The 14,109-nt window shown below is 42.1% G+C and overlaps 1 protein-coding gene across 2 annotated transcripts in view; it reads right to left on the reverse strand.

Annotated features, from left to right (window-relative positions):
* LOC137284575 (synaptopodin-2-like) overlaps positions 1 to 14,109 on the reverse strand; it is a 60,727-nt gene that overhangs the window by 22,686 nt on the left and 23,932 nt on the right. The window contains exons 1-2 of one of the 2 annotated variants that reach the window (XM_067816425.1): positions 13,717 to 14,028; positions 12,137 to 12,343 (exon numbers count right to left, since the gene is read on the reverse strand). In XM_067816425.1, the coding sequence (XP_067672526.1) occupies positions 12,137 to 12,235 (99 nt within the window). In that variant the 5' untranslated portion in view covers positions 12,236 to 12,343; positions 13,717 to 14,028. Of the gene's footprint in view, positions 1 to 12,136; positions 12,344 to 13,716; positions 14,029 to 14,109 lie in introns of those variants that run through there. The other variant, XM_067816424.1, reaches the window with a different exon arrangement.

The following is a 14,109-nucleotide window of genomic DNA, read 5'->3' on the forward strand; positions in this document are numbered from 1 at the left end:
TCCAGTGATCAACAACATGAGCATCGATCTGCGCAATTGGGAACCGATGACGTGTGTCAACCAAGTCAGCGAGCCTGACCACCCGACCTCGTTATTTACCTCTTACAAGTCGCCTTTTATGGCAAGCATGGGTTGCTGAAGGCCTATTCTACCCCGGGACCTTCACGGGTTAGACTGTAATTGTATGACACAAAACCGTTTAAATATATGAAGGATAAGGTAGAATGTGAAGTAGGAAATGATCGTGAATACCTTGTGTGGGAGCCTAGGATAGTAGTTACGACGAGGACACGTTTAGATATATATTATGGTGCTGATACAAACACAGATAAAAGAGCAGCGGGAGACCATATAGCCTTCTGGAGCTGAACTTTGCCTTCAGACATTCACGTCACTGGCAATGGTGTTCGTAAAAAAAATACTACTTAGAACAACGTTCCCGCTTTAACGAAGAACTATATATCGGCACATTTCAACCAAAATAATTCAATCCTGTTGCTGCCCAGCGTGCGATTTTCAACAGATGCATGTTCTGGCAAGGTTCCAGTAGACTTAACCGACTTGAAACCCAAACCTGCATCCGCACTTATTACTTTTCAACTTTTGTATTTTCCAGCCCTTGTAATATTTCGCCACCCATCTGACATCCTGGCGCCAACCAGTAGAAGTGTCCGGTTCCAGATACCCATTCTGATGTATTCATGCGCCAAGTGCTTCTCTATAACAAGTCAATCAGATGACCGTCGATGAGGATGTTTAAGTCTGGTGATGCAGAGTGATAACACGGGTGTGCCTATCCGAGTCTGGCACCGTCACAACATAGAGGCTATACAGATATCTGTTGTAAGGCTTGCCAATCTCCAGCCTGTCTGTACAGATATGTATGATGCCTCGAGTGTTGGCAGTTATATGCACATTTCACGTATCCGTAAACCTGTGCCGTGCTCAACTTTACTTTCGCAAAAATATGTTTGTAAAGTTGTGGACTCTTTAAAAATATGAACTGATTAAGCATGGCACGGCGTCTCGATATCCATTTCAAGATAATTTCGAGTTTAGTTAAATAAATAATTCACAATGGTGACGTTTACAGAAATATGACCACACAATATCAGTTTAAGACAACAACACTAACTTATTACAAATGATTTATAATTTAGATAATGGAACAAAACCTTTTCCATAGCACTTATGAAATCTATGCCAGAATCAAAGACGATTGTTCGATTCTGACTGTATAAGACGCAATTTACATCAATCACTATAATACTGATGACGGTGTCCGTATCGTGGTCATCTGATCTTGCCTCAACAATGACGCCACAGACTTATGTCATAATCATTATCGTAATTGCCCTTAATGTCCGTCCAAATCAATGTTTAATACATAAAATTATTATATTAAAGGGGTAAAACTCTTACTAACCATGTGGGATGAGTTAGATGGGCCACCTTGACCCTGGTACACAAATACCTTAACAATGGCAGCCTAGACGTTCAACGTCTTCAGCAAAAGGTAGAAGATTTACGAGGTCATTGCTTCTAGGGAAGAAGATGTACGTTAACATTCTTCAGACGGACGTATTCCTTGTTTGATACGAGAGGAATATGGACAACCGGCTCGATAGCATAGAAGCACAGGTCGGGCTTCACACGGTTTCCTAATCTAGAAAAGGTCAAGTAGATTTGTACAGCTGGTACCGCTAAATGCCAGCCGGGTAGATGGTGACTGCAGATCACCCTTACCGGCGAGGAAATGTGGTATTGTCGGATTAGAACCAAGACACGAGCCTTATATTCATTCACGAAGGCAAAGCATGTGAAACACCGTACATTTTCAGTTCGATGTTTAGTTTGTTAACTCTCATCCCTTCACAAACTTATAGGCTACTATCAAAATGTTGACATAACAACACACACGGGTGAGGATGCAAATTTTGAAAATATAAGCTCTTATCTTAACAACCAGCAGTTATAAAACAATTTTCAAGGTTGTTTTTGCATGTAGCGCGCTGTTTGTTTTAACTGAGCATAACGGTTGGCTGGTGTTTAACGCCGCTCTCAGCAATATTACAGCTATAATGCAACAGTCTGTAAGTAATCGCATCTGTACCAGACAATCCAGTGATCAACACCTTGAGCATAGATCTGCGCCATTGGGGTACGATGACATGTGTCAACCAAGTGAGCGAGCCTGACCACCCGATCCAGATAGCTGCTTCGTCTTACGACAATCCATGACAATCCATGACAATACGTGACCTTCGGTGGTACGATTAGTTTCATTCTAACCGGATGGTCGTGGTGAGAAGCGTCTTTGTAATTTCCGAGACCCGTGATATGACTTCCACCACGGACCATCTGATCTGAGGTCATCTTTAGGACGACTTCACGCTCAACTATATAAGCACTCAGTACTAAAGGATCTGTATGATGGCCGACTTAAAGTAATCGAGTCTGGAAACCAACCCATGGTTGACATAATGAGCATCGATTTACTCAGGTTTAGTCACGTCAGTAATGAAACACTGTTCCAGCTTATACAATGAAATTACCCTCATGTGTGTTATTCTATAACAAAAGCCCAAAGCAACATACTTCATGCAACTGCCAGCATCGCTAGCAGAAGCCAAGGTTACCCGATGAAGTCACAGTCCACGCAAGCCATTACTAAATGGTGTCTACCATACGTATTAAGGGCTTGACCACAAGTGCCAAATACCTCCTGTTGTTACTTATGCATATCGGATCCTTGACCATCGGCCCATACAACCAGAGCCAGATATCGCCACAACAAAGGGTCTCAATAACAGCTGGTCAGGTTCTTCCACTGAGATAAAGACTTTGCTGACGGATGACTACTCTACGGCTATCAGGTGTATAGTCTTCAAGCGCCTGTCGGGAGGGAAATGGTGAACAGAGATATGGCTGCCTATTACATATGCAGATATAGATATACGCATGTAACAGGAAGCACTACGGGAACGTCTGTTGTGTTGTGTTGGCGTGTCTGAAACACGCATACAAACCTTAACTAGAGAATCTCATCCCTACAGATACAGTGTCAGACTGTATATACAGATATCTTAAGTGCACATCATGGATAGGTGTCTTGTAAGTATTCGTTACTTGTTTAATCGTCCCAGGTCACAGAACTGAAGGTTTGCCCTGACGTGCCAGATTTCTCAATATTTCTGACTGTTTAAAACCTTCTAAAATCGTAAACAATTCAGGACGTTTCTGTAACTATGTGTATGTCTGTACAAATCATGACTGATTGAAAAACCTTGTCCTTTAACTGTAGAAGTTCTGAAAGATGAGACATGCTATTCAATTAGCTTAATAGTACGCTTGCTGCAATATTTTTATGCAACTTTTTTTTATCTCTATAAAAAGCGGACGAGAGTACTTGTCAAGTAATGTTGTTTGAAGATCAGAAGTTACTCTCTCCTTAAAGTGTCAGATGATACGTGTATAATCTGATATTGCCTTATCAAATATATTTTGGGGTATATAAGTGTCGAACTCTTGCTGATTTTTTTATCAAAAAGAAAATTTGTATTCAAAACTATAAGATGAATATAATGATATAGTGATATTTCAGGTGTACACGTAATAGGGAGTGTTGAAAGTGGCGCCTTGGCGGAGCCCAGTTGAGATATACTATCTTGTTTATGGTATTGGTCAACTGGGATCGCCGTGATTAGACATATCTTTGGCATGGAATAAATATTTGAGGGTAGTATAATCACCCGTTTTGCTTTCATCATGCATTTCATGCAAATGTCATTAAGATGTTTAGATATTTTTGTTGCATAACTTTCAGGAGAGGCGTTTCTCTAAACTGGCTCTAGAATAACAGTTTGCATTTCTGGAGATTTGTGCTTTTATAAAAAAACATACAAGGCAATTCGGTCTGCATGTTGCATTCCCTGGGAACACCAGTAACGTATGATCGGTCCGAATCGGGCTACGCCCGGATTATCCTGCTTTGCAACACCGTACCAGAGTTATCATGAAGATCCGGATTAAAACTGGTTTTCAGGGACCCATGCTTGTCGTAAGAGGCGACTAACGGGATCGGGTGGTCAGACAAACTGACTTACTTGACACATGTCTTCGTATCCGAATGTTTTTGATCACTGGATTGTCGGACCCAGACATTATATACAGACCGCTGCCGTATAGTTGGTATATTGCTGAATGTGGGGTAAAATTAAACTCACTCACTCACTCATCCCGTACCAAAGTGGTAAACATCTGGGACCAACATCAACACCATCTTGGACTTCTACCAACATCAAACTGACTAAGATATTCCAGGAATACTGTCTAAAGCGGCATTAAACCAAACTGACTCACTCTAATGCAAGACATCCAACGAAGACGTTTCGAATGAAACACAAATATTTTCATCAATCAACAGAGTTGTTCTTGTTTTGAAACCTAAGCAACGTAAACACGATTACATTCCGTGGACGACATATGGTTCTGACTAATCATCAACCACCTGCACAAACTGCAAGTGAAACAGAACTGCTAGTTCACAGCAAGATTAAGATGCAAGATGATTTACTCGCCAGCTGACTAAGAATGCATACATCCAAGGCCAGATAACGGTATAACGCTTCAACAGGCTGGGCCAGCAGTGGGCGATAATGTCTAGGGCTTTCACTTGCCATTAATTATATGATTATTAGAGGAAATTGGAGCAGGAGCAAGCATACAGTACGGATAGTGAAGGCTTTGATATAAAACTTGTATGATATGCTCTACCGTTTTGTAACAGCGGCTAAAGAATGTGTTTTCGCACTTTTCAGAACTACCACAACCATATCACAAGCGCACTATAGAAATAGGCTTTGTACATTGAGCGTATCTGGGACCTCGAAATCAGATTTTCATTGTGACGAGATTGAACCAAAGGTTAGCCTGTCTCAAAGTCCCCGAACTAGGCTAATATCGTGTCTCTAAAATGAACATATTTCACAGAAAAAAAGTTTTAAAATATTATAAATAAAATGAAAATGAGTCCAGAGACTTTCTCTATTTTGAGTAACTATGGGATCATAGACCTGCCACATATTCTAAACATGCATGGGCTTTCTTGGATGTATTTGTTTCAGGGTGTGTGTGACAGACCATTCCCGAACGCTAAGTGTTATACTACAGCCCCAAATGAAGTAAGTTTCTGGATCTCAATCTCCCCTCTCACTGGGGCTCCTTTCCGATTTAAATGGCTTTATTTTTATTTGACTAATAGTATCAAAGTTATATATATTCAAAGACAAAGCGTTAGTCTCTTCAATCGGTTCAATCTTGTGAATGCATAAATGAATGTAATATTATATTATATATATATATATATTTGTCATTGATACTACATATGTATGATAATGCAATCTGTTTTGGCAGGTAACCAAGATTGAATATTCTCCTATGTTGACGTATTGTTTTATTTGCAAGGTGTACTTTCGTCATGTTTGATTATTGCGATTATCTGTAGACTCGCAACATAAATCACAGCAGTGACAAAAAAGTTGTTATTTATCAACATACGTCCTACCTCGATTGTCTAGAGTGAGTGACTATCTACAATGTATGTACATAGCGTTGTTTGATATATGTTTGAATTCTAGTTGAAATACACGACAGCAAACCCGGGACCCCACACGTTGCCGGCATTGCCGAACCTCTGGTGATATAAACTTGGCTTCACTCCTCAAACACATGTGCGCAGAAATAAACTAATTTAGTCCAGCTCTCACCTCACATTGTTTTTACCGAATGACATTTATTTGTTGTGAAATGTTGGAATACGACTTTCAACCCCAACCCCCACCCACCTTCCCCCCACCTTCCCCCGAAACATCCATTATTATATCATTATGAACTCTCATATATTCTGAACCAAACAGTACGAACGTCCATAACCTGTGTACCGCTAATGACTGATCATAACATTTCGACAGCAGCATGTTTAATCAGATCAGTTCTGAACTCGCATAAATATTTAAGCTATTTCAATCAATGATGTAAGAGGCGTAATCATAAACAAACTGTAACATTATTGAATTATTGAATGCTTTAAGGAATAACAAGAACTGAATCATGTGTAAGATTCCCAGGGTTTAATACATTATCAGTTTTACGATAGCGCCTAAGTACAGGAACCCGTGTTGCATTGACAGACAGCATGCCCTCACTATCTTGTCTGACTCTGTATGTTCCCAAGACAACAGAATGTTCCCCCCGACAAGGATGTAAGCAGACATTCCCCTTGTCCTTGATCACAACGAGAAAACCACACGTGGATTCTTCTGTCTGTCTTTCTGTTTTACTGTTATCTAGTAAGCGATAGAACAGAAACAACTCTGTCTTTTTTATCTATTGAAACTGGGCAAACCAATACATTCTAGGACGTACGTAAAGTTACCTGTATGTACGAGTGGTATTTGCTACAATGCGTTCATTGTGTCCCGAATCTTCCATGTCATCTAGAAATGCCCAGAATATTGGAATATTAAATGAACAATGAAGCTGGTCACTGCTGTAACACTATGTCAGTGATCAAGTGATTAAGTTGGGTTATAACGCCGCCTTCAGCAATATTCCAGCGGTGTACATCAGACATCAGACTTCACGCACTGTGCACATGTAAGAAGTCGAACCAGCGTCTTCGGTTTAACTACTAGCTATAGGCCACACCACCGCCAGTATGTCAGTATGAGAAAGTTTCAGCTGGGCGTGGGGAGAAAGGGCGTGGTAATAGTGTCTTCGTCACTTTGGTCATACCCAAAGGGCATGGAATCTGGAGTCGAACCTTCACGCTTTTCTGCATGCCGTTGTTGTATAGTCATATTGTTTACTGGCTGGATGATATGGCTTAGAACAGGGCCTCCTTTTAGAAAGCACTAAGGTGATCATAAATCACTAAGATAACCTTAGTGTAATGTTAAAGAATGGGAGTTCTTATATAGCTGAGGTTGCTTCGTGAAAAGAGCTCCTGGTCTCCAGCTGCCAACGCGTGTTGTAAGATGCGAATAACGGACTCAGGCGGAAAGACTCGATGACACCGAATCGCAATTTTGATGATCGATGCTCATAGTATGTATCACCCGATAGTCAGGCCCAGACTCAACTATTTGCAGACCGCCGTCATAAAGCCGGGTTACTGCGGAGTGTAGTGCTAATCAAAATCACATATAAAAAATATAAAAAATCACCGGTACCAAGCATGAGTGTCAGTCAGTCAACAGTTAAGGGGTGTACCGGCTATGTGCTTTCATATCTCACTCTGCCCTCTTCTAATGGTAAATAGTAATATTCAAAAGGCAAGGCAATGCGATCAACGGTAAATCAATCCACCAGTGTCTCCCTTTTACGCAACGCAACGCGAAAGCCAAAACTTTTGAACTCAGTGGCCCTATCACAACCTACATATTGCGCATTATATACCGTGGTAGATATAATGCAGTCATCAACAGATCAATGTAGGTCACCTAACGCTAAAGACTTTCATTTAACAATACACATCAATATTTGAATTCACTCGTAGCGTAGGTGCATAGCGAAGATTATTTACCAGTGACCTGGTTAGGGTACTATTCGCCTCTGCAGTTGATATAGACGTAAGACGGATGTAGCGATAGTACCTGCAGTGAAATACCTGGCAAGGAATACACTAATGCATTTTTAGTCGTATTTCAGTATATATTTGGCTGGAAATGTGTACATGTCATATTTGCTTCCAGTGAAACAATGTCTCATTTTAAATCATGGGATTGTTGTTTTAATGCTTTGAAAACTAGGTTTTTGTAGATAGATGTGGAAATGCACACACTCACTCACTCTCTCATGCACACACACTTTCTCCCTCGACCCACCTCTCTCTCTCTCTCTCTCTCTCTCTCTCTCTCTCTCTCTCACACACACACACACACACACAGAGATCTACAGTGTTCGCTTGGCACACTGGGGTGTAGACTTGATTCCCTACACGTATACAATATTGATGGTGCCTCCGTCGTGTTTTCTCACATAAATCCATTTTACACTTCGTTAAAATAAACAATCGTATGAAAAGCGTCATGTGGGAGGCGGGGTACTCTAGTGGTTAAAGCGTTTGCTCAACACGTCAAAGACCCGGGTTCGATTCCTCACGTGGGTTCAGTGGGTGCAGCCTATTTCTGGTGTCCCCGCCGTTGTATTGGTGGAGTATTGCTAAAAGCGGTGAAAAACGCAAACACACACTAACAGTAAATAAAAACACGCAACGTCAGGAACACTGAGGTCAGAAAGTCGGCTAGTTTCTTTCATTACTTTCAATGCAACGAATTACTCACGGACGTTTGTCTCACTTGAGTTCCACTACGCTGAATTAGGCTCTGTTTACATACCAACAAGGTTAAATGAAAAGCAAACGCCGTCAGGGGTCAACAGGTGCAAATGCCTAATCACAGTGTAAAGGTATGTCGTGGAACAATTACAGGTGATAGACGGTCATTCCTTGTGCGGCCATCAACAATGGCCGGGAAATTCAAAGCTATGGAATCCTTTTCTGTCTGATGTCATCGAAACAGGAGAAGATGCCATTTAGAAAGGTCCATACTCTTAATTTTTATCTATCTATTGGTATTACATTATTTGGATAAGAGCAAACAATTCTGTTTATATTGGCACGAGTCCTTGTTAAAGAGTAGATTTTAATTAAATCTTAGTCTGCTTTTATTTAACTCCATCCTCAGCAATATTCCATCTATATGGCTCTGGTCTGGAAACTAAGTCCAGAACAGAAAATCCAGTGATCAACAAAATGAACATTGCTCTATGCAACTGGGATACGCTGATATGTGTCAATCAAGTCAGTAAACTTGACCCGTTAGTCGCTTCTTACAACTGCGGTGGGCAAAGTTTTACGCCGCTTTTAGCAATGTTCCAGCGACATCACGGCGGAGACACCAGAAATGGTTTTCACACATTTCACCCACGTGGGGAATCAAATCCGGGTCTCCGGCATGACGAATGAACGTTTGAACTACTGGGTTACCCCACCATCCCACTTCTTACAACAAGCATAGGTTGCCCATGACCGATTCAAAAGCAGATCTTCACGGCTGTCTGTTAAAACATGAAGTATAAATAGAAGAGGAACCTTTGTAAGGGATGCCTAAAAATCTATACTTGTTTCATTTAGAAGTTAAATTAGCATAGCGGCAATGGCAGGTTGGAGGGGAATATATGTTTCGGGGGAATAAATCTGGAATTGTAAGAATGCAGTGTACATGACGGTGTGGGAGCTGTAGCCCTATACACAGGAAGCAAGCACACCAAGAAACATAATCGCCACGAACGGCATTCGATCCACGTTCTGCAGTGCCCAAGGGCCGCAACTCTGCGAATTGCGACGACAGTTTTCCCTGACACCCTCTTACATGGTTTAGGCTGACAAGCAGTCCTCCAACATCAGTGTGCACATTCTGGCACGCTCAAAGGGACGATGCAGTATGTGTTAGCCCTGCAGAAAGCTTAACACTTCATCCTATGTTGACTTTCTGACTTACGTTTTGTAATACATTCCCCGTCAGCTTCCCATTACTCGCAAGAGGGGAAAACAACCGTACAGGAATTCAAAACAGTAGCTCGCGAACAGCCTGAAGGCCGATGCCTGTCGACAGACGTGTAGGATAACTTCCGCATAACCGTTTTCTGCTAATGTTACGGCAATAGTCAAACTGTATTGGTAAATAGCACATTACAGCCAACATAGGCATCATTGTACTGCGTTTCAGATTTCAATTAAACATTTGCCACTGAGAAGGGTGCTTTTGTTTGTTTGGTTGTTTAGTTTAGCATTCCACAATGTTCCAGCTCTATGACGAAACTTAATCAGGTTTGTTTGTTTATTTCTTTGTTGTTAACGCCTCACTCAGCAATATTCACGCTATATGGTGATGGTCTTTATATAAACGAGTCCGGAACAGACAATCCAGTGATCAACAACATGAACATTGCCCTCTCTCCGCATTTAGGATACGATGACATGTGTCAACCAAGGCAGCAAGTCTGACACACCCCACGATCCCGTTAGTTGCTTCATACAACATATGTTCCTGAAGAAAGATTCTTGAAGACTAAAAACTAAAAACGGTATAGTACTCAAAAGAAATAAGGAACACGCAATTTCTGACAGAATGGAATGTCAGATTAAGTCGTGACTATAGTCAATATGACAGATTAATTACAGTGTAATTATAGTAAAATGAAAACGTCGGATGTTTTTAGCTCCTTTTGAGTAGTGTAATTTTCTGATGAGCGTTCCATACCAGCGAGAGAAGGCGACACGGAGTAAACCCAGTTGAGCTCCGACACCAGTAGTCGCGTTTCACGACAAACCAGGACCAATATTAGTCCACACAAGGTATAGATTGAGACACTGGTGACTATTGCCCAACACCTCCACTGTCATAACTGAATAGGGGCGGTGGGCTAGCCCAGTGGTAAAAGTGTTCGCTCATCACGCATAAGACACGGGTTCTATTTTCCATATGGGTGCAATGTGTGAATCCCCTTCCTGGTGTCAGATGCCATGATATTGCTGGAATATTGTTACAAGCGGATACTGTGTGCCTGCATGTTCAATAAACATACCCAAACGGGTTGACGTTCATATTATCGTCCACTCGTGGGACATAGGTCGCCAAGTATTAAGGCGTCGCAGTTCGCTGAGAGTTGCCTCCCGCTGGACACCAATGACTGTCCTAAACACCAATGACTGTTCCTCGATTGGCACGATTATGCAGCAAAGTAGCCAGATCCTTTTACGACTCAACCTTTGTTAACCCATGCGTTGATACATAGTACGTATCCACGAATAATACATCGATCTACCTTCTATGATGTGACTTTACCCCAGCTGTAAGTGTACCGTTCCGTTATTGATACACACTTTTCAACACAGAGAAACTAGTTATGAAGTGTCACCCCGACCTATCACAATTCAATTTCACATTCAACAAAGGAGTAATCATTATATTTGACAGGGCTGTCTGTCTCCGTCCTAGTCAGTGAGACATTCTCGAACCCTAACGCGTGGCTTGTTATATTCCCCCAGGAGTAGTTCAAAATGCGATACACCCCACAAAGCACAATACTATGTTAACAAACCGCGCCCAGTGACAGAAAAAGTACGCTGAGGTTCGAATCGTGCTCTATCTTGCCCGTGTGTCCATAACGGTGACTGTCCAAGGAACAGGCCAGAGCATGATTATATTTGAATATGACGCTGATATTATGCCACACGTACCTGCTGTAAGGTACTCACCGTTTAGTGCAAACAGTGGCGTGTTAACAGCTTGTATGGAGATAATGGCTTGCATTGGTTGCCTGAGGGTGTAAAGTGTTCTCAAGAGACAATAACCTTGTATGCCAAGGATGGTATTTTTAATAGAGTAAGTTTCGAGATGTATTGTGTTATTAGGTGTACACACATCGAAATATTGTGTTGACATAGCTTTACTTTGCCGTTAACGGGATTAAGAATGCTTGGAAAGCGTTCATTTTTCATCTAGAGAGCATTGCTGCGTTGTTGGTATGCGTCCATGCGTTATATGGGGTAATCTTTAGATCTTTATCTTCATAAGTATGTCAGTAGGAATATACGCGTCACGACAGACAAGGGTTGTGAATTTCATGATAAAACGTAGAAGGTAGAAAATCCATTGATACATTGATACCTGAATTCTAAGCGTCTATATGAGCGTAAGTATTGTGGCTTTGACAGGTTCGAAACTTAACATACTATGCTGTTAGTAAACTACGGTTATATAGAACTCAAAGCGTCCACAAATTTCAGTTCCTTATATAACCGTACATCGTGATAAACACTTCGACTAATGGATGCAGAAGGACCAAATAGAAGTTCGATATATCTGTCAATTCGTTTTATGCGTATCCGCCAACTACGTAATTACTGTGTCTAAATAATGACAGAATCAGCTTTACAAATATGCTGCTTTTTTAAGCAATCCATAAAAAAAACCCCAAACAGACGAAATATATATATAGCTTCGCGTTCCAGATTTTTTGTCCTGCACAGACTACTATATTTTACTGTAAGAACTGAATATGGACTTACCTTAGAAACCTGAAGGGGGTGTGGTCCCCCACCCTGGAGTCGAAACCCCCAGGGTGCTCCCCCCTTGAGGGTCAGCGTGACGGTGTCACCGGTGCCCATGGTGGGTCGGGCTTTGAGAGGAGAGTGCTCCGCTTACTGACGCTCCATACTGCACGGGGGACGAGCGTTAGACAGGGACGTTGAGGCGGAGGTGTATCCTCACACGATCTGCAGGGTAATGTTGACACGTTAGACAGACATGTACACCGACCGTCAGTGGAAGGAGGGGGAGGGGAGTGACAGGCAACAGTGGGCATTAACTATCGCCCCTTTCACTTAGTACATGGTTTAGGTGCTGGCAGGTCATAGGTGATTATATGTGTAAGTAGAGGTCAGTTGGTAGCGTGGGTAGGGCATGCCGGGCGCAGGGGAAGATTTGGGGAGGAAGAAGAAGATTGACGAAACAGGAGAAGAAAGGGGTAGAGTTGAGGTCTATTTGATGGAAAGAAGATGAGAGTGGAGAGGGTCAGAGAAGAGAGTGAGGAAGAGGAGAGGGAGAGACGGAAAGAGAGGGGGGAGAGAGAGAGGGGAGCGAGAGAGAACGAGAGGGGAGAGAAGAGAGAGAGACGAGCGAGAGAGAGAAAAGATAGAGATGGGAGTATGTGTGAGACAGATACAGGGAGGAGACAGAAGAGAGATGGAAGGAGAGAATAAGGGGAAGAAGTTCATTTGTAGTCGAAGGGGGTGGGGGTGGGGAGGAGGGGCGAAAGGGTTGGCAAGAAGTGAAAAATGTGAATGGGGAGAATGAGATTCGTGATGATGGGGAGGGATTCGGGCGAGGTGGAAAAGACTTCCAATGATAAAACTTATCACTGGTACTAGTAAAATAACGCAATGTCAACACAAAGGGTGCTCTTAGTGACTTGCACACCTGAACACATCAACACTTCACTATTGTAGCTATGGAAGGAACATATGCTGTTTGTATTGACTGGTCACCTGGCATTTAATTTAACACGGTGCAATACATGTCCCAAAGTACATCGCTGAATATCGAGTCAGTTTTCATTTTGTCAATACAAGGTCACCATAGTGTTCTTAACACATAACAGGTCTATGGGTGACAAGTAAAGCATGTCAGTTTTTCAATCGTGTTATCACTAGCGCCCGCGGTGACAATCCAATACATTAAATATACATTTTCACATCACTCTTCATACCACAGAACGTGACTGAAGTGAATGACGTCAAAATGAAGCTATTTATTGTGAACCCCCGAGAGCCGAACTGCACCAGACGGTATTGAGGCATATTGACGCATAGACATATCCATGATCACATCAACAGTGAACTGTTCGTCGTAAGAAGCTATAAAAGCTGTTTCATTTGTGATGAAAAATCAATCAACGTAGAATAATAATGACAAAGTCAAGATACAAAGGCGGTCTGCTGCATTATATAGATATTGGGCACTGGCCAATACTTCATGCTCTTGTGATGTACAACAGGTGATGAAGCTGCACTGAAATTGCTGCTACATCAGTAACACAAATATCTGCTCTACCACTCAACAAACAGTTTTAAAAACACCATAACCTTACCGCTTTATCTGCTAAACTCTTCCAGTAAGAAATATCCAAGTGAAATGAACAACCCTCAACGTGCTGTCTGCACTGCCTCACGTGAAATGTACAATCCCTCGCGTGCAATGTACAACCCGTCCGACGCAATGGACATCCGCTGCTAGGAGTATATAACCCTATCCCAGTTCTCTATGCCTACAGGTCCTCTGCAGAAGAGGGATTACGCTGCTACAACTTATGTTAATTCTCCTACCATTTCCACCGGCCATTCAATACATAACGGGCCTCCGCGGCCTGTCTGTTATTGGCAAGTGTAGGCTGCAGGGGTATGACGTGCTGAAACAGTACCGCACAGAGATGAGGGGAAATCGTTTGATAAAACCCTTCATCCACACCTATTCATGAGACTGA

The sequence above is a fragment of the Haliotis asinina genome, chromosome 5 (assembly GCF_037392515.1).
Source record: "Haliotis asinina isolate JCU_RB_2024 chromosome 5, JCU_Hal_asi_v2, whole genome shotgun sequence".
NCBI classification, from domain to species: Eukaryota; Metazoa; Mollusca; class Gastropoda; order Lepetellida; family Haliotidae; genus Haliotis; species Haliotis asinina.